A 27,341-nucleotide genomic window follows, 5' to 3' on the forward strand; every position below is an offset into this window, starting at 1 on the left:
TAGCAGCCGTTCACAGTACCAGCACAGCAAGGCCATTTCTGTTAATGTTACAAGGCCAGATCAGTCAATTATCCAGACTGTTGCACATGCAACTACTGAAAAGGCAGCTGCCCCTCTTCTGGAACCACACGTTTGTCTGGCCTCTCAACAGATACCCCTCCGTTGTGGTTGCACCTACGGTACGGCTATCTGTATCGTTGAGGCACGCAAGCCTCCCCACCAACGGCAAGGTCCATGGTTCATGGGGGGTGGGTGGGGGGGGGGCAGTACACTATGTGATCAAAAGTATCCGGACACCCTCAAAAACATACGTTTTTCATATTAGGTGCATTGTGCTGCCACCTGCTGCCAGATAATCCATATCAGCTACCTCAGTAGTCATTAGACATCGTGAGAGAGCAGAATGAGGCGCTCCGTGGAACTCATGGACATCGAACGTGGTCAGATGATTGGGTGGTACTTGCGTCATATGTCTGTATGCGAAATTTCCACGCTCCTAAACATCCTTTGGTCCTCTGTTTCCGATGCGATAGTGAAGTGGAAACGTGAAGGAATACGTACAGCACAAAAGTGTACAGGCCGACCTCGTCTGTTGACTGACAGAGACCGCCAACAGTTGAAGAGGATGGTAATGGGTAATAGGAAGATCTATCCAGAGTAAAATTCGGAGGCGGTGGTGTTATTGTGTGGTCGTGTTTTTCATGGAGGGGGCTTGCACCTCTTGTTGTTTTGCGTGGCGCTGTCACAGCACAGGCCTACATTGAAGCTTTAAGCATCTTCTTGCTTCCCACTGTTGAATAGCAATTCGAGGATGGCGATTGCGCCTCTCAACACGATGGAGCACCTGTTCATAATGCACGGCCTGTGGTGGAGGGGTTACACGACAATAAGATCCCTGTAATGAACTGTTCTGCACAGAGTCCTGACGTGGAAATGGAAATGAGCGTTTGGCGTCATTGGCCGGGAGGCCCTTTACGGGGCAGATCCGGCCGACTTGGTGCAGATCTTATTACATTCGACGCCACATTGGGCAACCTGCGTGCCGGATGGGGATGAAATGATGATGAAGACAACACAACACCCAGTCCCTGAGCGGAGAAAATCCCCTACCCAGCATGGAATCGAAACCGGGCCCCTTCGGACGGCAGTCCGTCACGCTGACCATTCAGCTACCGGGGCGGATAGTCCTGACGTGAATCCTATAAAACACCTTTCGGATGTTCCGGAACGCCGACTTCGTGCCAGGCCTCACAGACCGACATCGATACCTCTCCTCAGTGCAGCACTCCGTGAATAATGGGCTGCCATTCCCCAGGAAACCTTTCAGCATCTGATTGAACGCATGCCTGCGAGAGTGGAAGCTGTCATCAAGGCTAAGTGTGGGCCAACACCATACTGAATTCTAGCATACCGATAGAGGGCGCCACGAACTTATAAGTCATTTTCAGCCAGGTGTCCGCATACTTTTGATCTCATAGTGTACGTCTATATCCACGGAATCTGATGTCATGAAATTCGCACTCAACTATCAATTTAGAACAATACTGCATACAGCTGCTGATCGTCAAGTGATATGTAACTGTATATATGCCTCACAACCCACTATAAGGTTCAAGGCGGAGGATACCTTGTTCGACTGCTATCATTTCCTTTCCTGTTCCACTGGCAAATGATGCCAGTGGAAACCAGCTGTCAGTTTACTTTCGTACGAGCACCGATTTCTCTTAACTTGCTTCACGGTCCTTAGGGTATATGATTGTCAGTGATAGTGGCATTGTTCTGCAGTCTGTTGCAAATGACGGTTCTCTAAACTTCCTCAAGAGTGTTTTGCGAAAAGAAAGACTTCTTAACTCAGGGATTCCAATTCCATTTCATTTTCCGTAATACTCGCGTGTTGATCGAACGCACCGGTAACAAACCTAGTAGCACGCCTCTGAATTTCTTCGAGATCTTTCTTTAATCCGACCTGGAGGGGATCCCAAACGGCCGATCACTACTAAAGTATGCGTCAAAGTGTTCTGTGCGCGGTCAACTTTATAGGTGAGCTACACTTTTCTAGAACTCTCACAATAAACCAAATTGGACCATTCACCTTACCTACAATCGAACTTACGTGATCGTTCCATTTCAGATCGTTTCACGTCTTTATACCTAGAACACCTAAATTTTTAATCGAAGTGACTGTGTTAATCAGCGTGCTACTAATATTGTATCAGAATACAGCAGATTTGTTTTTCCTACACATCTGAATTAATTAACATTTTCTGACGTTTAGAACAAGCCGCCACTCATCCCACCAAATACAACTTCTCTCCGAGTCATCCTGCACCCTCCTATAGCCATTCAACGACGACGCTATCAGGAAACACTTGCAGGCTGCTGCTCACCCTATCCTAGAGATTGTTTATGTATATAGGGGACAAGTGTTGTCCTACGACACTTCCTGGGGCACTGATTATATCTGTCTTTGGTGAACACCCGTCATCCGGGACAATGCACAGGGTTCTATTACTCAACGCACCTTTGGGCCATTGACATATTTGAGTAACTAAAAGCGTTTCTGAAGAAGAGAAATTTGTTAACGTCGAGTATAGATTTAAGTGTCAGGAAGTCATTTCTGAAAGTATTTGTATGGAGTGTAGCCATGTATGGAAGCGAAACATGGATGGTAAATAGTTTGGACAAGAAGAGAATAGAAGCTTTCGAAATGTGGTGCTACAGAAGAATGCTGAAGATTAGATGGGTAGATCACATAACTAATGAGGAAGTATTGAATAGGATTGGGGAGAAGAGAAGTTTGTGGCACAACTTGACCAGAAGAAGGGATCGGTTGGTAGGACATGTTCTGAGGCATCAAGGGATCACCAATTTAGTATTGGAGGGCAGCGTGGAGGGTAAAAATCGTAGGGGGAGACCAAGAGATGAATACACTAAGCAGATTCAGAAAGATGTAGGTTGCAGTAGGTACTGGGAGATGAAGAAGCTTGCACAGGATAGAGTAGCATGGAGAGCTGCATCAAACCAGTCTCAGGACTGAAGACCACAACAACAACAACACCAACAACGCCGTAAGCCCAGACTTTCAGCCGCGACGGGTAGCCGCGTCGTCTAAGGCCTCTTGTCACGGTTCGCGCCCCCCCCCCCCCCCCTCGGGGAGGTTCGAGGAGTCCTCCCTCGGGCATATGAGTGTGTGTTGTCCTTAGCGTAAGATAGTTAAAGTTAGATTAAATAATGTGTAAGCTTAGGGACCGATGACCTCAGCAGTTAGGTCCCATAAGATCTACTCCAAATTTCATTTGCGGACTTCCATTAACAGTCTGCATTGTGGCACTGTGTCCAACGTTTTTCGAAAATCTAGGAATCTCTCACCCATACCATTTCCAAATTTCTGGAGCCCTAAGGAAAACGTCGCGACCGTCGATTTGCCTCGGCGAAGAGGTGCACCCTGCAACACTCTTACAAGCTTTCCAGACTGTTTCTGACCACCCTATACATCATACTACAAGCCACATACAGTAGTTATTATAAACATTAGACATCGATTTTGTTTTACTTCATATACCCCTAGAAAGATTATACACTCCTGGAAATTGAAATAAGAACACCGTGAATTCATTGTCCCAGGAAGGGGAAACTTTATTGACACATTCCTGGGGTCAGATACATCACATGATCACACTGACAGAACCACAGGCACATAGACACAGGCAACAGAGCATGCACAATGTCGGCACTAGTACAGTGTATATCCACCTTTCGCAGCAATGCAGGCTGCTATTCTCCCATGGAGACGATCGTAGAGATGCTGGATGTAGTCCTGTGGAACGGCTTGCCATGCCATTTCCGCCTGGCGCCTCAGCTGGACCAGCGTTCGTGCTGGACGTGCAGACCGCGTGAGACGACGCTTCATCCAGTCCCAAACATGCTCAATGGGGGACAGATCCGGAGATCTTGCTGGCCAGGGTAGTTGACTTACACCTTCTAGAGCACGTTGGGTGGCACGGGATACATGCGGACGTGCATTGTCCTGTTGGAACAGCAAGTTCCCTTGCCGGTCTAGGAATGGTAGAATGATGGGTTCGATGACGGTTTGGATGTACCGTGCACTATTCAGTGTCCCCTCGACGATCACCAGTGGTGTACGGCCAGTGTAGGAGATCGCTCCCCACACCATGATGCCGGGTGTTGGCCCTGTGTGCCTCGGTCGTATGCAGTCCTGATTGTGGCGCTCACCTGCACGGCGCCAAACACGCATACGACCATCATTGGCACCAAGGCAGAAGCGACTCTCATCGCTGAAGACGACACGTCTCCATTCGTCCCTCCATTCACGCCTGTCGCGACACCACTGGAGGCGGGCTGCACGATGTTGGGGCGTGAGCGGAAGACGGCCTAACGGTGTGCGGGACCGTAGCCCAGCTTCATGGAGACGGTTGCGAATGGTCCTCGCCGATACCCCAGGAGCAACAGTGTCCCTAATTTGCTGGGAAGTGGCGGTGCGGTCCCCTACGGCACTGCGTAGGATCCTACGGTCTTGGCGTGCATCCGTGCGTCGCTGCGGTCCGGTCCCAGGTCGACGGGCACGTGCACCTTCCGCCGACCACTGGCGACAACATCGATGTACTGTGGAGACCTCACGCCCCACGTGTTGAGCAATTCGGCGGTACGTCCACCCGGCCTCCCGCATGCCCACTATACGCTCTCGCTCAAAGGCCGTCAACTGCACATACGGTTCACGTCCACGCTGTCGCGGCATGCTACCAGTGTTAAAGACTGCGATGGAGCTCCGTATGCCACGGCAAACTGGCTGACACTGACGGCGGCGGTGCACAAATGCTGCGCAGCTAGCGCCATTCGACGGCCAACACCGCGGTTCCTGGTGTGTCCGCTGTGCCGTGCGTGTGATCATTGCTTGTACAGCCCTCTCGCAGTGTCCGGAGCAAGTATGGTGGGTCTGACACACCGGTGTTAATGTGTTCTTTTTTCCATTTCCAGGAGTGTATAATTGAAATTTATTTACAATAATGACAAATTTGATTTGTTGTGTCCAACATTTGAGTAATATTTTTCAATAAAGCTTTATTTTTATTAAACCCTCTAACAAAAACATAGATTTTGCTAAATATGCATAGAAAATACTGCAGGAAGGTAGTTTTAGGCGGTGAAGGTGAGAGAGGAGGGCTGAGGAGGCAGCTTTGGCAATTCTCCCGAGACAAAGGATTTTCTGATTTACAGAAAATTCGAACATACTAAAGCAACAGACACTTGTAAATCCGATATCTGAATGGGCTAGCAAAGTCTGGTTCAGGCCACACTTGAAAACGCGGCAAATCTATTTTCATCTTTTGCGAATTGTGATACTGTTATGAAATAACACAGGAGAGCGAGGATTGGGAAGAGTTTGACAGAAGAATTCGAGATGAATAAGGGTTTGCGGCTGGGATGTGGCTGTCACCAACCCTCTTTAAGCTGTATCTTGAAGCAATCCTGCAGACTTGGCATGGAAAATTTCAGGTTATGAGAGTGACAGTAAAGGACAGCAAGATATTTCGGCTTGTCCATCCCTGTTAAGTAGGAGGAGAGCCATTTTCAATATTACCGTTAGCTGCAGTAGTTACAATGAAACTACAGCTGGCAGTGGTGTCGAAAATTAAGAAATAGCAAAATATTTAGCCTGTATTTTGCAGCTGACCAGATTGTACTACCAAAAGATGATGAGGATCTGAGCTATATGATGCGAAAGCTTAAAAAGGAATACAGTAAAGCTGCCTGAAGTTGAACATGAAGAAGTGTGATACTTGGCTGTCGGAACAGAAAAAATTAATAATTTGTAGGTAGATGGAGAAGTAGTTCTAGACGTGGAAAAGGGAAAATATCTTGGAGTATAATAAACAGGGCACAAACAATGACGAAATCACTAGGAGGATTAATAAAGGACGAGCTGCAAAAGGGCAATGAAACCAATTCTGTGGAACAATAGATGAGAAGAACAACGAAGAAGAAAACGTATAACACTATACACTGAGGAGACAGAAGTCATGGGATACCGCCTAATATCGTGTCACACCTCCTTCTTCGCTGCGTAGCGCAGCAACTCAACGTGGCATTTACTCAGCTTACTCAGCAAGTCGTTGAAAGTTCCTTACAGAAATACTAAGCCATGCTGCCCTCATATCCGTCCACAACTGCGAAAGTGTTGCCGGTGAAAGATTTTGTGCTTGAACTGACCTCTCCATTGTGTAAGGTGAATGGTCGTTGTGACTGAGGTCATTCGCTCGAATTGTCCAGAATGTTCTTGAAACCAATCGCGATCAATTGACATCCATGAAAATTCCGTCGTCGTTTGGGAAGATGAAGTCCATGAATGGTGGCAGATAATCTCCAAGTAGCCGAACATAACCATTTCCAGTCAATCATTGACTTATTTGGAGAAGAGGACCCAGACCATTCCATCTACACGTAACTCACATCATTATGCAACCACCACCAGCTTGCACAGTGGCACGTTGACAACTTGGATCCATGGCTGCGTGGAGTGTGCGCCACACTCGAGCCCTACCATCTGGTCTTCCTAACTAATATCGAGACTCATCTGACCAGTCGTCTAGGTTGCAACCGGTGGGGTCACGAGCTCAGGAGAGAAGCTGCAGGCGATGTCGTGGTATTAGCAAGGTCACTCACGTCGGTCGTCTACTGCCATAGCCCATTAACACCACATTTCGCCACACTGTCCTAAAGGATACGTTCGTCGTATGTCCCGTCCCCAATTGATTTCTGCCGTTATTTCATGCATTGTTGCTTTTTTGTCAGCACCGACAACTGTACTCAGACACCGCTGTTCTCGGTCGTCAAGTAAAGACCGCCGGCCACTGCGTTGTCCGTGGTGTGAATTAATGCCTGAAATTTAGTATTCTCGGCACAGTCTCGACACTGTGTATCTCGGAATATTGAATTCCCTAAACATTTCCGAAATGGAAGGTCCCATGCGTCTAGTTCCAACTACCACTCGGCGTTAAAAGTCTGTTAACTCCCGTCGGGCGGCCATAATCACGTCGCAAACTTTTTCACATGAATCACCTGAGTACAAATGACAGGTCCGTCAATGCACTCACCTTTTATACCTGAATATGTGCGAATCGCTATCCCGTGATTTTTGTCACCTCAGTGTAGTTCAGAGTGTAGTTTTATAGGCAGCAGAAGCCTAGGATGGTAAAAAAAAATACTGCTTGCCATTGAGATGGTTTACTTAAGACGAAGCTTAAGCTCTACTAGGACAGATAGGATAAAAAATTGAGAGAGATATTTGTGACGACATCAACAAAAACAGCTGATGTGGTTTGGCCTAGTGAGTAGGATGAATAAAGACAGGTTGCCAAATAGCATAGTAAGGAAGAAAAGGTTAGTCAGCCGGGTTGGCTGTGCAGTCAAACGCACGGCTTTCCGGGCGGGAAGGAGCGCCTGGTCCCCGGCACGAATCCGCCCGGCGGATTTGTGTCGAGGTCCGGTGAACCGGCCAGTCTGTGGTTGGTTTTTAGGCGGTTTTCCATCTGCCTCGGCGAATGCGGGCTGGTTCCCCTTATTCCGCCTCAGTTACACTATGTCGGCGATTGCTAAGCAAACAAGTTCTCCATGTACGCGTACACCACCATTACTCTACCACGCAAACATTGGGGCTACACTCGTCTGGTGTGAGATGTTCCCTGGGGGGTCCACCGGGGACCGAACCGCACAATAACCCTGAGTTCGGTGTGGGGCGGCGGAGGGGCGATGTGGACTGCGGTAGTCGTCGTGCGGTTGTGGACCACTGCGGCTGCGGCGGGGACGGAGCCTCTCCGTCGTTTCTAGGCCTCCGGTTAACATACAATACAATACAATACATGTAGTTGTTGTTGTGGTCTTCAGTCCTGAGACTGGTTTGATGCAGCTCTCCATGCTACTCTATCCTGTGCAAGCCTCTTCATCTCCCAGTACCTACTGCAGCCTACATCCTTCTGAATCTGCTTAGTGTATTCATCTCTTGGTCTCCCTCTACGATTTTTACCCTCCATGCTGCCCTCCAGTACTAAATTCGTGATCCCTTGATGCCTCAGAACATGTCCTACCAACCCATCCCTTCTTCTAGTCAAGTTGTGCCACAAATTTCTCTTCTCCCCAATCCTATTCAATACCTCCTCATGAGTTACGTGATCTACCCACCTAATCTTCAACATTCTTCTGTAGCACCACATTTCAAAAGCTTCTATTCTCTTCTCCAAACTTTTTATTGTCCATGTTTTACTTCCATACATGGTTCCACTCTATACAAATACTTTCAGAAACGACTTCCTAACACTTAAATCTACACTCGATGTTAACAAATTCCTCTTCTTCAGAAACGCTTTTCTTGCCATTGCCAATCTACATTTTATATCTTCTCTACTTCGACCATCATCAGTTATTTTGCTCCCCAAATAGCAAACCTCCTTTACTACTTTAAGTGTCTCATTTCCTAATCTAATTCCCGCAGCACCACTCGACTTAATTCGACTACATTCCATTATCCTCATTTTGCTTCTGTTGATGTTCATCTTATACCCTCCTTTCAAGACACTGTCCATTCCGTTCAATTGCTCTTCCAAATCCTTTGCTGTCTCTGATAAAATTACATTGTCATCGGCGAACCTCAAAGTTTTTATTTCTTCTCCATGGATTTTAATACCTACTCCGTAATTTTCTTTCGTTTCCTTTACTGCTTGCTCAGTATACAGATTGAATAGCATCGGGGAGAGGCTACAACCCTGTCTCACTCCCTTCCCAACCACTGCTTCCCTTTCATGTCCCTCGACTCTTACAATACATACAAGAAAGAAAAGGGGTCTCTCATGTCGCGAATGTCAAAATGATTGGGAGGAAGTGGTGCAAGCAAGAAATATGAACGTTGAGGGAAGCCAAGATGGAAGCAGATGGCGACTGGGGTCAGAGATGCGGCGCCAGCTCTAGATAATCTGCAAGAAGAAGTGAACTGCGTAGGATGTAGACGTTGTGAGCGTGGTGTCGCCGCCAGACACCACACTTGCTAGGTGGTAGCCTTTAAATCGGCCGCGGTCCGTTAGTATACGTCGGACCCACGTGTCGCCACAATCAGTGAGTGCAGACCGAGCGCCGCTACACGGCAGGTCTAGTCTAGAGAGACTCCCTAGCACTCGCGCCAGTTGTTCAAAAAATGTGTGTGAGCTCTTACTGGACTTAACTGCTAAGGTCATCAGTCCCTAAGCTTACACACTATTTAACCTAAATTATCCTAAGGACAAACACACACACCCATGCCCGAGGGAGGACTCGAAGCTCCGCCGGAACCAGACGCACAGTCCATTACTGCAGCGCCCTAGACCGTTCGGTTAATTCCGCGCGGCAGCGCCAGGTGTACAGCCGACTTTGCTAGCGATGGTTCACTGTCTGCATACGTTCTCATTTGCAGAGACGACAGTTTAGCATAGCCTTCAGCTACGTCATTTCCTACGACCTAGCAAGGCGCCATATTCAGTTACTATGAATGTATTCTGAACCGCCGGCCAGAGTGGCCGAGCGGTTCTAAGGTGCTACAGTCTGGAACCGCGAGACCGCTACGGTCGCAGGTTCGAATCGTGCCTCGGGCATGGATGTGTGTGACGTCCTTAGGTTAGTTAGGTTTAAGTAGTTCTAAGTTCTAGGGGACTGATGACCTCAGATGTTAAGTCCCATCGTGCTCAGAGCCATTTGAACCAATTCTGAACCGGTAATATTGTGAATCATGTACCATCAAGAGTGATATTCATCATTAATGGATTAAAGTTAAGTATCAAAGTAATTACGTGCGCTTTCTGAATTCTAATTCCTTGTCATGTTCCAGACCTCATACGTCAGTGTAGTCCTTCCCTCCTCACGCCAGCCTGCGTGAGCTAAAACGCGTACATTTCGGCCTCCTCTAGTAACACGGTGTTGGCTCTTCTGCCACCGCAACAGTTAGCGTGTGATGCTGATGTGGCGTTTGTGTGTTCAGGAGTTCGGTTCAGACCGCGGCAACCGCAGGGCCCAGCGGCCACGGTGGCGGAGGCTGCGGGCCCTGCCGAGAGCTTCCGGCTGGGCGGCGTGGAGCTGCGCGCGCTGCCCGTCTGGTACCTGGACTCCGGCGTCGAGACGGTCGCGTCGGCACTCGCCTTCTGCCTGCACGAGCTGGCGCTCGACACGCCGGTCCAGGCGGCGGTGCGCGCCGAGGTAGACGCCACCCTGCGCCACCACGACGGGCAGCTCAGCTACGCCGCTGTCAAGCACCTACCCTACCTGGACACCGTGATCGCCGGTAAGCGCCCTGCCCTCCAGCTTCGGAATGTAGGAGCGTGGTTTCATAAGACTGGCAAACAGGCAAGAAAAAAGGTTTGTTTCATAAACGACTCACCTTGCTTCTCGACATAGTCTCCTTGGAGGGCTATACACTTGGCCCAGCAACTGTCCAGCTTTTCCACCCCATCGGAAAAATACATTCGCTGAAACTCTGCAAAATGCTCTCTGGCTGCATATTATAACGGCTCTTCTTCTTGATGATTTGGTTTGATTTGTACTTGGCCTCGGCTAAATCTCGGCGACAGTCGGTAGAGTGTTGAGATCGTTATCAAGTTACTCAAAATAACAGTGCTGAACCGAAATGTCGACGTGCGTGAGATGTTTACTTCACCACGAATCGTAATTAATCGTTCGTAATCGATGTTTAACTGATTAATGATGGAATATTAATGATAAAACCAATGCAGTCACAGCCCCAACAAATTCCCTACAAGCTGGTCGTAATTTGAAGTATCTAAGAAATCGTAACAGAGGGCTTGTTATTTGAGTCAAAGATTCTATACAAGCGCCGAGTGCTACAGTCAAATATTATCGCTGCGCGTAATTATTACTCGGGAGTCTCATGTCAATAATTTGATAGAATTTTAAATCACAAATGCACGACTTGGCACGAGAGGGTGTTTTATTGCACAATAACAGTCACTTCCTAACCGAGCCTTGAGTAGAAAACTTTCCCAGGTGTTGGGGGGATTTAAATTATATGCTTCGGACCTATCACTGAAGTTCCATAAACCACTGGCTATTATAAATGAAAATTGTCTATCAGTGTTCGTTGCCTAAATCACTGTCTAAGTAATGTTTAGTTCAATTATCTAGTTAAAAGTTCACTTTATTCTAGTAGGTAAAGGTCCTCCGTTCGAATTCTAATGCCGTGATATTTGATGTCAGAAGATCATATTACTGCGTCATAATAGATCGCAATTATTCAATCTCAAAAACAATCTAAGCGCGCCTACATGTACGAGCATTCAAATATATGACCTGCTTCGGCTAACTCTCGTAACGTAGTGACAATGCATTGAATTATACTTAGTCATTACTCACGATTCCCAAAGAGTACTCACACGGAGTATTCTTTGGGATCATTGGTTCTACTTTGCGACTGTTAATTTATGGTAATTTTGCGATTTATTATGATTTTTATTTTTATTTTACTGAAATTTAATCTTTCTTTCGTAGATTGCTAAATTGCCAAGTATTAGATTCCTGATTTAATTACTTGTTATTGTCCTAATAATAGTGATAAATGGAACTTCGTTCGCTTATTCACTTTTCTGGGAATTTGGGACATGGGGGGAAATCTTTGGGGTATTGGGAGCTAATTTTTTATTTTTATTTCTCGTCTGAGGAAGTGGCATTACAACATACCACTTCCTCATTTGATGAAAATTTCTTCCCAGCAAGCCTAGGTTTCAGGTTTGGGAAGAGGAAGAAGTCACTTGGGACTAAGCATGGAGAACAGGGTGGATGAGAAACCAATTCAACGTTCAATTCATGCACTTTCACCATTGTTATCGCTGGTGTGTGGGATGGTGCATTATCCCGGTGGAAGAGCATTTTTTTTCTTCGTGACAGCCTCAGTCTTTTTTTAGCCAACGAATTTCACATGATCCAACAATGAAGTATAATAGGTTCCGGTTATGGTTCAGTCTTTCTACAACTAATCTATGGGACAAACTGCCTATTGGCTTCTGTCTCGGGTTTCTCGACCGACGTTCATCTAATGATTTTACTGACGTTTCGCCAGCACGAATGGCTGGCATTGTCAAAGCTTTACCCGATGGTGAACTGGAGCCGAGCTCGCGGCCGCAGACTATATGTACCTGGCGCGCCAACGTCCGAGGGCTTCTCCGCGGTCATCTCCGGTGCGGTTCTCCTCTTGCTACCGGCTCGGTCATTCGCTGCAGTACGTGAAGCCAGGATCCGTTTACCCTAAGGCTTTCCACTTATGTAATCGAGCTTACCAACCATGAAGGCGCAACAAAAATGTAGCATTCTTTCATTGAAATTTACCAGACTTACCAACCACTCTCGCAGTCAATGGACCGAGCGACGGGGAACACCAGATAGCTCACTGTAGGCCTACTCGCAATTTGGGGAACGGTATATTAGATGCTTGCCTGGCCATTGGTATTAGGTCTTCCACGGTTCAGAGTAGTATTTGCACCCAACGCCCTCAAATATTTGTTGGATATACAGCCTCTATCTTCCTACAGTGTTTACCCTCTACAGCTCCCTCAATTACCATGGAAGTTATCGGACTGTACACGATAGTGCACAGTACAAATGTATATTAAAAACCCGCGCACTAAAATGCGATTTTTCAGGGAGTCATATCTCGGGTTCTTTTGATCACAGATATAAGGGGTCAAGTGTTTTGGATAATCCATGGACTAGTAACCATTTGTATACCTATTGGAAGAATAAGCATTCTGTACCTGTCCTACAACACAGGGTCAAAATTTAAACACTACACACTTCCTCCATCCCAGGCAACTTGAAGCAAATCCCATGGTTCTTTTGTAAAAAGGTGTGGTCTAGGGTGGACCATGGGCGGCTTATGAAAGTCTGTTTCTCCATATGCGGTTCCTGAGAATATCCCAGAAAACCACTATGTTTGGGTACGAGATGCACCAGTTGTGGGGATGGTCAGTATCATAATTTCTGTTCATGACCGTCGTCGACATTTTCCGATATGTCCTTAAGATGTTCTCAGAGAACGTTACAGTTTTTTTCGATATCAGTATCCGTTACTGAAGTTCAGAGGTTCAAAGTTCCGTAATTACGCACGTAAAAATCCGTATTTTTAGCTGATGTAGTGAACACATGGTAAAGGTTCTAGGGCAATTGCACGTTTTTAGAGGTCACCAGACTAGCATTTTTTCATCAATAAAAATTTATGCTGCACTCTCTCTATATAATTGGCATTTCGCGCATATACAAATGTACCAAAAGTGGTACTAAAGTGACAAAAAATGGGCTAAAGAGGGTCTTAACATGCCTGAAAAGAGCTTAAAATAATTGCCAGAAATTATGTAAAACTGGAAAGGCTGAAAATTTAGTAAATATTTCTAATAAAATTTTTATTCTTTTAAGACATAAGCCATAAGTGCGCCATTTTCTATTAATTGCGATCTATGAGAAAAGTATTCATAAAATTTGTTAACTTTATATTATGCGTATTTATTTGTCGTTGATATGTGTCAAAGCACATAAATTTGTCGAAATATGTAGATAAACCACCAATTTTTTTACTTGTAGAATTCTTTTTATATAAGTAGCACAGTCTGCTGTAACAGAGAAAAGAAGGGAACTGGCGGAAAAATGCTCCTGTCAGACAACAAAAAGATGAATATGATCCACTTTAAAAGACTGAGAGAAAAGTGGGAAACCAAGTGCCTAATGGGCAGTCAATCTTCCTCATCAAAAATTTTGGCATGCGAACATATTCGAGCTTTTCTGTGCTGAAATAGAGTAGAATAGAGACAGCGACGGTGGAAGAGAGAGGATGCAGTGACAGTGGGAGAGAAAAGAGAGGAGACACTGATGGAAGGGAGGAAGTGGCAGTGAAATAGAAAGATAAGTAAAAAGATCGACGTGGGAAGGAACGGATAATTTCAATCAGTTTTTTGTAGTGGCCGAATTTGTCCGTTATGTTGCATCAGAACCAGCATTTCTTGCATAGAATTTTAACTTATAGTTTACAAAGGAGTTTTCGTCCAAAGCTGTCGAATGGAAAATATAGAGTGGGCGTAGTCCACCTCGGATTTATGAACAGCGCGGCGAGTTCAATTAAGTTATGTCATAGTGTTACCGTCAGCATTGCGCAGCATGGAATTTGAGTGTGTAACAGATAACTTCGATAGATGTTAGGACATAACAGTTTGATTTACCGTCGTAGGTGAAGACATCGCACAGAAAGGTTCCGACGGAACATAACACACCAGTCCATTAAAATCCGCTTCTCATCTTAAGATTGTGAAGTCACGTCCGTGCCTTTACGACACGTGTACAGCTACGAGACGTACTTGTACTGCTACCAACGAACGAACTGTTAGCTGGCGAGGTTGGATCACTCTCTACACTATCATATTAGTGAAACCGTTTACGGAAAGAGTCACCATCCTGGGTGAAATTCACGAGACAAGTTTAAAACGCCTCATTTCTGGGACAGGCGACCTCTGTCCTGTAGAAGTCCAGTTGTTGTCACATAACTACGTTAGCCGACTGTTGCTTTGGAGCAATGTAGAATATTTCATACATTATAAATGAAAAAAATAGACGGTGTTTGGGTAATATTCTGCAATATGTATTATTTAACTGGTTATTAGCTGTTAGTCTATTACCAGGTACAATAGTAAATATGTGGACTGTGAATTTCATGATATCAAGGATTGATTGAGACTAGGTGCGTCTAAAGATCTGTCAATTACCTCTGAAAGATAACAGTTATTAATGTTCGTTATAATACTAAAATTACTTTGATGAAAATGTGATATAAAAACTATGTAACTTACATAAGATGTATGATATGTTGAGTTAATGAACTACATGATAAATTACAATAGCTAATTGTACACTGAAGGAAAATAAATTGAGCAAAATGCAGAAAACTTTGAAGACATGTTTCAGAGGCGTGACTGAACGAGATAACGTTGTCTTGAGCAAAGCCATTATTACAAACAAGTACAATATAACAAGTGAGACTAAGCTGAGAAGTGAAACAAGTGTAAAAAGTAATACCTCCTGCGTCATAAAAATTTTAATAATGAACAAATAAAAGCGGAATTATAGCCTGGACAGTCCTCTACATAACACTATCGTTCGACGTAGTAACAACGCACTTGCACACATTTGCGCGATCGTTGAACCAAGGCATCAAAACGTTTGGAAACATTCAGGATTTTGTTCCTTGGCCCACTTTTCTCAGAATGTTTTTACAGAATTCTTTAAAAGAATTTTCTTTTAAAGGATGCTTCTGAAACATGAGAGTTATTAATGTTTGATGTTGTTGTTCTTGTTGTCGTCTGCAGTCCAGAGACTGGTTTGATGCAGCTCTCCATGCTACTCTATCCTGTGCAAGCTTCTTCATATCCCAGTACCTACTGCAATCTACATCCTTTTGAATCTGCTTAGTGTATTCAACTCTTGGTCTCCCTCTATGATTTTTACCCACCACGCTGCCCTCCAATACTAAACTGGTGATCCCTTGATACCTCAGAACATGTCCTACCAACCGATCCCTTCTTCTAGTCAAGTTGTGCCACAAATTTCTCTTCTCCCCAATTCTATTCAATCCCTCCTCATTAGTTATGTGATCTGCCCACGTAATCTTCAACATTCTTCTGTAGCACCACATTTTGAAAGCTTCTATTCTCTTCTTGTCTAAACTATTTACCGTCCACGTTTCACTTCCATACATGGCTACACGCAATACAAATACTTTCAGAAACGACTTCCTAACACTTAAATCTATACTCGATGTTAACAAATTTCTCTTCAGAAACGCTTTCCTTGCCATTGCCAGTCTACATTTTATATCTTCTCTACTTCGACCATCATCAGTTATTTTGCTCCCCAAACAGCAAAACCCCTTTACTACTTTAAGTGTCTCATTTCCTAATCTAATTCCGGCAGCATCACCCGATTTAATTCGACTACATTCCTTTATCCTCGTTTTGCTTTTGTTGATGTTCATCTTATATCCTCCTTTCAAGACTCTGTCCATTCCGTTCAGCTGCTCTTCCAGGTCCTTTTCTGTCTATGACAGAATTACATTGTCATCGGCGAACCTCAAAATTTTTATTTCTTCTTCATGGATTTTAATTCCTACTCCGAATTTTTCTTTTGTTTCCTTTACTGCTTGCTCAATACACAGATTGAATAACAATCGCGGATAGGGTACAACCCTGTCTCACTCCCTTCGCAACCACTACTTTCCTTCCATGCCCCTCGACTCTTATAACTGCCGTCTGGTTTCTGTACCAACTGCAAAATAGCCTTTCGCTCCCTGTATTATACCCCTGCCACCTTCAGAATTTGAAAGAGAGTATTCCAGTCAACATTGTCAAAAGCTTTCTCTTAGCCTACAAATGCTAGAAACGTAGATTTGCCTTTCCTTAATCTGTCTTCTAAGGTAAGTCGTAGGGTCAGTATTGCCTAACGTGTTCCAACATTTCTACGGAGTCCAAACTGATCTTCCCTCAGGTGGGCTTCTACCAGTTTTTCCATTCGTCTGTAAGGAATTCGTGTTAGTGTTTTGCAGCCGTGACTTATTTAACTGATAGTTCGGTAATTTTCACATCTCTCAGCACCTGCTTTCTTTGGGATTGGAATTATTATTAATGAAGTCTGAGGTTATTTCGCCTGTGTCATACATCTTGCTCACCAGATGGTAGAGTTTTGTCAGGGCTGGCTCTTCCAAGGCTATCAGTAGTTCTAATGAAATGTTGTCTACTCCCGGGGCCTTGTTTCGACTTAGATCTTTCCGTGCTCTGTCAAACTCTTCATGCAGTATCATATCTCCCATTTCATCTTCATATACATCCTCTTCCATTTCCATAATATTGTCCTCAAGTACATCGCTCTTGTATAGACTCTCTTATACTCCTTCCACCTTTCTGCTTTCCCTTCTTTGCTTAGAACTGGGTTTCCATCTGAGCTCTTGATATTCATATAAGTGGTTCTCTTTTCCCCAAAGGTCTCTTTAATTTTCCTGTATGCAGTATCTATCTTACCCCTAGTGATATATGCCTCTGCAGCCTTACATTTGTCCTCTAGCCATCCCCGGTTAGCCATTTTGCACTTCTTATCGATCTCATTTTTGAGACGTTTGTATTCCTTTTTGCCTGCTTTATTTACTGCATTTTTATATTTTTTCCTTTCATCAATTAAATTCAATATATCTTCTGTTACCCAAGGATTTCTACCAGCCCTCGTCTTTTTACCTACTTGTTCCTCTGCTGCCTTTACTATTTCATCTCTCAAAGCTACCCATTCTTCTTCTACTGTATGTCTTTCCCCCATTCTTGTCAATTGTTCCCTAAAGCTCTTCCTGAAATTCTCTACAACCTCTGGTTCTGGCAGTTTATCCATGTCCCATCTCCTTAAATTTCCACCTTTTTGCAGTTTCTTCAGTTTTAATCTACAGTTCATAACCAATAGATTGTGGTCAGAGTCCACATCTGCCCCTGGAAATGTCTTACAATTTAAAACCTGGTTCCTAAATCTCTGTCTTACCATTATATAATCTATCTGATACCTACTAGTATCTCCAGGATTCTTCCATGTATACAACCTTCTTTCATGATTCTTGAACCAAGTGTTAGCTATGGTTAAGTTACGCTCTGTGCAAAATTCTACCTGGCGGCTGCCTCTTTCATTCCTTACCCCCATTCCATATTCACTTACTACGTTTCCTTCTCTTCCTTTTCCTACTATCGAATTCCAGTCACCCATGACTATTAAATTTTCGTCTCCCTTCACTATCTGAATAATTTATTTTATCTTTTCATATATTTCATCAATCTCTACGGAGTTAGCTGGCATATAGACTTGTACTAATGTGGTAGGCGTGTGCTTCGTATCTATCTTGGCCACAATAATGCGTTCACTATGCTGCTTGTAGTAGCTTACCCGCATTCCTATTTTTTATTCATTATTAAACCTACTCTTGCATTACTCCTATTTGATTTTGTATTTATAACCTTGTATTCGATGTAATACTAAAATTACTTTGATAAAAATCTGAAATAAAAACTACGTAGCTTACATAATATGTATGATATGTTGAGTTAATGAACTACATGATAAATTACAATAGCTAATTGCGCATCGAAGGAAAATAAATTGAGCAAAATACACCAAACTTTGGAGACATGTTTCAGGGGCACTACTGAACAAGATAACGTTGTCTTAAGCAAAGATATTATTACAAACAAGTACAATATTACAAATGAGACGCATGATGAGACGAAGCTGATAAGTGAAACAACTGTAATTATAGAAGGGTGATCAGAAAGTAATGCCTGCTGTGTCATAGAAATTTAATAATGAACAAATAAGAGCGGAATTATAGGCTGGATTCTCCTCTATACAATACTACCATTCTACATAGTAACCACACATTTGTACACATTTGCGCGATCGTTGAACCCAGGCATCGAAACCAGTTTGGAAACATTCAGGGTTTTGCTCCTTGACCCATTTTTCTCAGAATGTTTTTAATGCTGTTGTTACTGAACTGTAACGTGTCTGTCTCCTCGAATCACTTCATAAGCACGTCCTCGATTGGTATCTGAGACAGCTGCGCGCTTTATCTGCGTCGTCCGTTTTTCTGTGACCAAACATTTTCCCACAATACCGCACTTTGCTCGTGTTCATTACTGCGTCCCCATACGATTTTCTCATGGATGGGATAAATAACTTTACGATCATGCTTGAAGAAGCGAAACCCTCAATTTCTCCAAACTGGATTAGATGGCTAGTTAGTCTTCCACCTCCGCAAACTCAAGTCTGTTAGAATTTTGTTACAGGTGGAAGACTGTGGTCCAAGGTTGGTGTTGGGAGCGGCGGCACAGAAGATGTGGACCGACTGAATTTTAGGAAATGTAATTTGAAAAGCAAGATGTGGTATTCGCTCTATGCTGTATGATTGAATGACTATAGATTCCGCACATAATAATCAGTTATAACTGACATTGTAAATTAGTAATAAAATCACACCAATGCCGGAACGGTTCCACATTGAAGTGTTGAGTCTTCCCTGCTAGAAATGATGGAAAATAAAACTCATGACACAATAAATAATGAAATTAAACATGTGAAATCGTTAACTGACAATAAAACAGCACTTACTTGCTTCAAAATAAGTTATTGTATCGTAAAAGTACTACAACAATACCACACGATCCTTGCATGTCAAAATCTGAAGGCAGACAGACCAGTGCGAACAGACATCTTCTCTTACCTGCGCTCAAAAAATTTGAAGGCTGCACTTTCTTTTATTACATAGGTAATACAAATATAAAATCGACTCTGTGGTAGCAATCTACATACCGATGTTTTACACAAAACAGTTATTTTTTTTTTAATGAGTCTTACACCAGATTCAACGACGATGCAGATGTGTAGAAATGCATGGAGACTATGTTTAATCGTAGCGTTATGTGCAATTGAGGCTATGATCTGTACTAATTCCGGTCTTACACATTCATTATTAAAGTGTAGGAAGACTAAAGCAAGCTGGTGCAAATGGGTGTAGGTTGCAGCAGTTACATAGAGACGAAGAGATTTGAACGTAACATAGTGTCATGAAGAGCTGCATCAAACCAGTCTTCCAACAGGAAAACACAACAACAACAACAAGCGCTACGTCATTCTGTAACACTTAATTATTAGCTGTTCTTCACTTTGTGCTTGTGTATGCTTGGACAAAAGTAATTCAAGACATTGTAGCGGTACTGGCAGGTAGGGCTAATGGATAGGTTCGAGTGACTGAGTTTGGGTTAACAGAACAATAATATTACGTTTATTTCTATCGTAAGTGTAATGAAACAGAGTAGTTTACAGACACGATTTAAATAGGCCTCAAATGAGTAAAACTAGCATGCACCAAATTTTATACGTCACAGGCTTCCTGGGCACAAAATATTTAACAGTGCCAGAGAAATTTTAAAAAACAAGTTAACAATAATTAAAATAACGCATCAAAAAAATAGCAGCGGAGTAGAAAACAGTTAAATCAAGTGAATAATCATACAGCAGATTTAAAAACCGCATTTCAAAATTTCAATAGGATCCTGAAGGTCAAGTGTTTAAGATACACAACTGAATAAACTGAGAACAGTAGCTTCCCTTTTGGAAGGAGCATCGACATTGGGTGTTAATAGATTCTCAATAACGTTTACCTTGGTACAAGACAATTTGCCCGCCTCCAAACCTACAGTGTACATGAAAATCAGCAACGCATTTGGCGACTGCGAGTTGTGTTTTTTTATCATCATTTCTTCATCATCATCGACATGCAAGTCGCCTAACGTGGCGTCAACTGAAAAGACTTGCGACTCGGCAGCCATCAATGCCACATGATCATTCCTTTTCAGTTCAGTATCAGGCACGAATCACAGCAATCATTTACCAACATCAACAGCAGGAATATGACCAATCAAGGGTTATGGCTGGTCTCGTTAGCATACTCAGTTATAATAGTCTGCATTTAAGAATTTAGTAAACAGTCTCTTTGGGAATTCACTTTTATAGTATCTGTTATAAGGTCCGCATCGAAAAGTTTAACTAATCATTCACTCTGGCCAGTCACAGTACTCAATCAGTTATGGTAGTCTGTAGTTAATCATTATGTTTCTATGAGCGTTAGCAAAATATCAGCTTACAGTACCTGCGGTGCAGTACAGCTAGCCACAGTCATGTACTGGTCGTGCCATTCCGTCCCGTGTCCAAAATAATAGAATACACAGCCACAATGGGGAGACGTGGGTTTCAACACTCCAAGTGTGCAGTCTGCCCACTAGGACACGAGATAGCTCCCCTGCGATCGCCCGTCACCTACTAGGGCTGTTGATAAAACAACAATATATCGATACTTTCTTCAAATGTGTAAATGCGTGTGACCAAAATGCTGAGGTCATCGGTCCCTAGACTTACACACTACTTAAACTAACTGATGCTGAGAACAAAACACACACCCATGCCCGAGGGAGGACTCGAACCTCCGGAGGGAGGGGAAGCGCACTCCCCGGCATGACGACTAACCGCGCGGCCACTCCTCGCGGCAATACTGTATTTTCATTAAAAATATCGATATGTATCGGCCTTATTCTCCTGCCCACGATATATCCATATACCGATTTCAAACCTGCAATATCGAGTGCCGATATTTTTATTTTATATTATATTCTTTTTCACAATTTTTGGTAAATATTTGAAGTTGTTGTTTAAAATTGTAGTATAACATAATTTTACTTCCACTGTGTGAAGGACTCTTATTACTTTTTGGGCTAATCTTTCTCTTTGCCTGTGAGCAGCATGTATATGTGGCACAAAAGGAAAAGTCAGATTACACTGGGGGGGGAGGGGGGGAGGAGTGGTGGTGTGAGTGGAATAAGATTTCCGATGTGAATAAATATCACACGAGTTGCGTTACAAAAAAAAAAAAAAAATTAACGCAACTAGTGTACTATTTCTTCACATCTGCGTCTCCAAAAATTGTTGCTAAAAATGTTCAACAAGAATTTAAATGACAAGATTGGTCTTTGTAGTGGGCGGAGACGTACAAATATGAGGGCAGATGTTGACGTAATCGGCGTTCGGCGCTGCCAACAGAAATTGCAGCCTTTAGCTTCACCACGTAATTTTGACACTACAGTTGCTAGGTCGCTGGCGTTGGCGGAAATGAAAAAACAGGGAAGTGGACATAGGTGTTGTGGACAAATGCGGTATGTGACGGGACCGAATGGGGGACCTTTTATTGTGCCACTGACATTCAGTTACCATTGTTAGCAAAGAGGTTACCGTCAACCGTGAAACTGCATCGTTTTCCTTTCAATTCTAGCTGTAAGGGGGATAGGCAGGCTGCGAGCTTGTTGATGTCCCCGAATATCTAATAATAAATCAATATCAAATACACAGCTCTAAAACCAGCACTATACTCTCAGGCGCTATAAAAACTGGTATAGGCAGGCGTATTCAAATACAGAGATATGTAAATAGGCAGAATATCGCGCTGCGGTCGGCAACGTCTATATGAGACAAGTGTCTGGCGCAATTGTTAAGTCGGTTACTGCTGCTAAAATAGCAGGTTATCAAGATTTAAATGAGTTTGAACGAGGTGTTATAGACGGCCCACGAGCGATGGGACACAGCATCTCCGAGGTAGCGATGAAATGGGGATTTTCCCGTACGACCATTTCACAAGTGCAAGTGTACCGTGAATATCAGGAATCCAGTAAAACATCAAATCTCCCACATCGCTGCGGCCGGAGAAAGATCCTGCAAGAACGGGACCAACGACGACTGAAGAGTATCGTTCAGCGTGACAGAAGTGCAACCCTTCCGCAAATTGTTGCAGATTTCAATGCTGGGCCGTCCACAAGTGTCAGCGTGCGGAACATTCAACAAAACATCATCGATATGGGCTTTCCGAGCCGAAGGTCCTCTCGTGTACCCTTGACGAGTGCACGACACTAAGCTTTACGCCTCGCCTAGGCACGTCATCACTGACATTGGACTGTTGATGACTGGAAGCCTCGTCGGACGAGTCTGTTTCAAATTCCATCGAGCGAATGGTTGTGTATAGTTATGCAGACAGCCTCATGAATCCATAGACGCTGCATGTCATGTCAGCGGGGGAGTGTTCAAGCTGGTGAAGGCTCTGTAATGGTGTGGGGTGTGTGCAGCTGGAGTGGTATGGGACCCCTGATACGTCTACATACGACTCTGACAGGTGACACATGCGTAAGCATGCTGTCTGATCACCTGCATCCATTCATGTCCTTTGTGCATTCTGACGGACATCGGCAATTCCAGCAGGACAATGAGACACGCCACACATCCAGAATTGCTACAGAGTGGCTCCAGGAACACTCTTATGAGTTTAAACACTTCCGCAGGCCACCTAACTACCCAGAGATGAACATTATTGAGCATATCTGGGATGCCTTGCAACGTGCTGTTCAGAAGAGATCTCCACTCCCTCGTATTCTTTCGGATTTATAGACTGCCTGCAGGATTCATGGTGTCAATTTCCTCCAGCGCTACTTCAGACATTAGTCGAGTCCATGCCACGTCGTGTTGTGGCACTTCTGCGTGCTCGCGGGGGCCCTACACGATATTAGGCAGGTGTACCAGTTTTTTTGGCTCTTCAGTGTATTTATAATGTGCAGCCGATATTTATATATTGTAGTGTTTTGGGATATTTGTAAACATCCGAACATACCATTGGGAAGCCGTCGACAAGAGATGCTCGTGAGTAAGTTGAATAAGGATAAATGTAGTGGGAAAGGAGAACTGTGTGTTTTTCTTTCTTGTATGCAGTGAATGTGGAGCAGTGGTGGAGCCGGCGAGAAGGGGACCAGTAAAAATGGTATTGCAACCACTGGTCGCTTGGGAGTCATTTGGGCCATGGTGCAGCAAGTTCCTGAATACCAGAGCCATGAAGTAAACGAAGCACCAACAAGAGCGTAATGAACAACATGAACTACTGAACAGCAGTAGTTTTTTATCTGTGCTTTGTTTGCTCTCTCAGGTCCTAAAGGACGCATGTACGGACGTTTTTGAATGTACTCAAGAGAGTGCTGAACCGTCAATTAGGGCGGTTCACTAACAACAACTCAAGTACACATATTATTCCAAAAACGTTATCGTGGAAGTCGGGGCCAGGAGGTGCTGGTGAAATATCACACACTGCTAAGGTTATCTTTTTATTTTAAAAGGCTTTCCCAATAATAAATTTTTTAAGTCTGGCATTTAAAAAAAATTTCAAAAACAATTTCGAATAGCTAACAAATTTTCTTTATGAAAAGGAGATGCCAGGTATGACGTTAACAACTTCCCAGTAGTAAAATATATATATATATATATATATATATATATATATATATATATATATATATATATATATATAAGACAACAATTAAAAAATACTCTTTTAAATAGCTGGCAAATTTTCTCTGTGTAAAGGATATTGCAAGGTATGACGTTAACAACTTCCCAATAGTAAGATTTTAAACTTGTTATATCTATAAGAGAACAATTGCTTTAAAAAATCACCTTGGAGTAGCTAGTTTGTACTAAAGCTAAAATAGTTGTCTCTCGCCAGTTAAATAACTTATATTACAGTTGTCAGTTCTTACAAGGTAAATGTGAATAAGCCAGCACACAAACCTTCACATTAAAGGCAGTTCCCAAAAAAAATTTCCTTAGCTCGGTGACGGAGTAACATGTGTAAAGGGGCCTAAATCACAACAGGCGGGATAGTTATTGGTGGTCTACAGGGCCACATCAGATCAGCCCAAAAACTTCTATTACAAGCCACCACTTCCCCGAGTTACCCAAAACTAGAAGATGTAGCAAGACTCCGAACCACAGAGACACGCGACACCGACCCTAAATCACCCAATCGACGTGTGAACGAAACGGCCTGACCAAGAAGCAATTACCACATTCCCACGGACAGGCAAACGAAAACTGTGGTGGAAAGATTCCAAGAAAACTATTGGTGAAGAAACTCATACACCTCACTAGAACTCAAAAAACCCCTTTATATATAAAACAGTACTCAACTTCTCACACTCCACAACAGCGCTGAGGACACGTTGCACTTCCAAATGCTCGTCAGAGCCAACCGCTGCCAGTGGTTTCAATGGCTGATAAGAAGACATACGGTCCCATGCGCTGACCTCCTGCACCACGGCTTCTAAGCTTCATGCGGGTAAGGCATATTTAGCCTCTGACAGCCAAGAGGTCGGGCAAAGAACGTGGCGAGCAGTTGACGATCCCCAATAACAGGGCCCCGCTCGCGCCACCACCTCTCTCGGTCACCGGCCAGTACATCCTCCTCGATCGTCTCGTGACCGTACACTTGATCCGCCAAAGACCGGTAGCGATCCAAACAGCGCGCTAAACCGAAAGCGCCACCGCAAACACTAGACGCGAAGCCAAAGCACTCCGCCTGGCGCGCTTTTCGAAGAGCCGGACACAACTACAGCTCAAGTGGTATTACCGTAGCAATTGTTTGTTATGTTGTTAAAAGAAATAGTGAAAATGTTGGGTAAATTTATACTCCTATTTGTGAGAAGTGTGGCTATTTATTTAGTAGCGCAGTAGAGAGAACTTGCGGAAGCATTCCAGGAATCTTCACCGCAGTTAGATCGACAGGGAGGTGGCACGGAAGGATCCGGGCCACCAAACAACTACTCTAAGAAGAGTGGATAAACGTAATACTACTTTCATCTGGCGGTGTATTAGGGTCGGCAAAATATTGCCCAGTTATATCGGCCAGAGAAGCAACTTCCCGCTAGTGCTGGTATAAGACCGACCACAAAGCCTACAAAATATACATCAGCAGGAGAAGAGGGAAAAATACACCCCAATAGGCAGGTACGTCGATATTTTTTTCGTCGATTTGTCGATACATTTCCTCGATATATTGTGGCCGAGCGGTTCTAAGTGCTTCAGTCCGGAACCGTGCCGCTACTACGGTCGCAGGTTCGAGTCCTGCCTCGGGCATGGAGGTGTGTGATGTCCTTAGGTTAGTTAGGTTTAAGTAGTTCTACGTGTAGGGGACTGATGACCTCAGATGATAAGTCCCATAGTGCTAATGGCCATTTCAACCATTTGAACCTCGATATAGTGAGAGCAGATAATGATATCTTTTTAAATATCGATGTATCGGATTCCGGACATTTTTAAAAATATCAGAAGTTGAAAGGTGGCTACACTGAGCCACAGTGCCAGAGATTGCGCCAAAGAGTATTATTCAGCCGCCTTCACTGGCAGTAGTAGTTCAGAGGTTGCCGTGGGCAGTGCTTGTTGAGAGGATGTCGAGAGCTGTACTAGTTGAGAGCATGTCGTGTGCAGTTGTTCTTCTGCTGGCCGAGAGAGTTGATGCTCTTCGGTTGGTGTAATGTATATATGGAAGATGTTGCAATGATCACAGTGTATTTTTCATCAATATATATGGAGGTAACAAAAATTTTTTTATTTCAAATTTCCTACATAACGATGCCTCTTGGTCACAGGTTCAGTCAACAAAGCATCGGGCTCGTGATTACGTATTACACTGTAATTCTGGTTTCTATGTGCAATTATAGTATTTCTGGTTTTTCAATTAGTTCATTGTTAATGGTGTTTAAAATATCTAGTCGTATTGAGGAAGAACCGTGCCAGATACGTGTACGTTGAATCACACTTCCACACACAGAACAGTTACACTTGTGCTTCGTTGTTTCGTAGCTTTTATAGTTGCTGGGGACTTAATTAATCAATTGTGTTAACGGAAATTTCCCTTCATTCTTTATTGTTATTTTATGCAGTCAGATTGCGTACTAATACTAGTCAGGGCCCACCCGTTGCGAGACTTCGCAACCGGACACACAGCTACTAAAATTATTGCATTCATTTTTAATAATTAAGCCCCCATGCAAAGTCACGTCCTCTATCGTCGCTGGGCTCGGAGCAAACTTCGCTACAATCGGCCGTCCCTCCAAAATCTATAAATTCACCCAGCTCACACTGCTCTTTCCCATTTTCGCCTCTCAGGGACGGCAGATAATACACCTTCCGCCAGAGAGGGTATAACAAAGCCATTCAGCGACTTATCGACACGGAGTAGTGCCAACCCCTGCATGAAATGGAAAAAGTGTCAGCCTTATGCCAACATTTATTATTGTAGGCCTCAATGACGAGGCCTTTACTGGTGAACTGCCTGTTCCCCAGAGACGCTGCGGAAGTACCCGCCCGTGGAGACGGTGACGCGCGTGACCAACGGCGAGTTCCGGGTGCCGGGCTTCTCGGCGACGCTGCCGCGCGGCACGCTGGTGCTGGTCTCCGTGCTGGGGCTGCACCGCGACCCCGCCTACTTCCCAGACCCAGACCGCTTCGACCCCGACCGCTTCCGCGAAGACGTCCGCAGGCGCCGCCATCCCTACGTCTACCTGCCTTTCGGCGCAGGGCCACGGGCTTGCTTCGGTAAGCTGAAGACCCTTCTTCTGACACGAAACGTCTTCTATTTCGGAATACACTAGTTACAAATGATAGTAGCCACTGTGGAGTCGTACCTTTGGACACACCGAAATTACAATCGAAATCAGTTGTAGCTGCCACACACTTCTTTATTACAAATACATTGCTCGTAATACATTCAGAGTAACCATAATTACAACAAAGCTTGTCTTATAGAACACCAAAATCTTTTAAGATAACTTCCACACATAGTTTTTTTTTTCAACCACTTGCATTAATTAAAA

At 44.0% G+C, this 27,341-nt stretch overlaps 1 protein-coding gene across 1 annotated transcript in view; it reads left to right on the forward strand.

The window, feature by feature from the left end:
• Window positions 1-27,341, forward strand: part of LOC126191340 (cytochrome P450 6k1-like) — a 64,444-nt gene that overhangs the window by 16,420 nt on the left and 20,683 nt on the right. Inside the window, exons 3-4 of the mRNA XM_049932175.1 lie at window positions 10,019-10,318; window positions 26,812-27,063. Of these exons, the coding sequence (XP_049788132.1) occupies window positions 10,019-10,318; window positions 26,812-27,063 (552 nt within the window). The remainder of the gene's footprint in view (window positions 1-10,018; window positions 10,319-26,811; window positions 27,064-27,341) is intronic.

Source organism: Schistocerca cancellata, chromosome 6 (assembly GCF_023864275.1).
Source record: "Schistocerca cancellata isolate TAMUIC-IGC-003103 chromosome 6, iqSchCanc2.1, whole genome shotgun sequence".
Taxonomy (NCBI): Eukaryota; Metazoa; Arthropoda; class Insecta; order Orthoptera; family Acrididae; genus Schistocerca; species Schistocerca cancellata.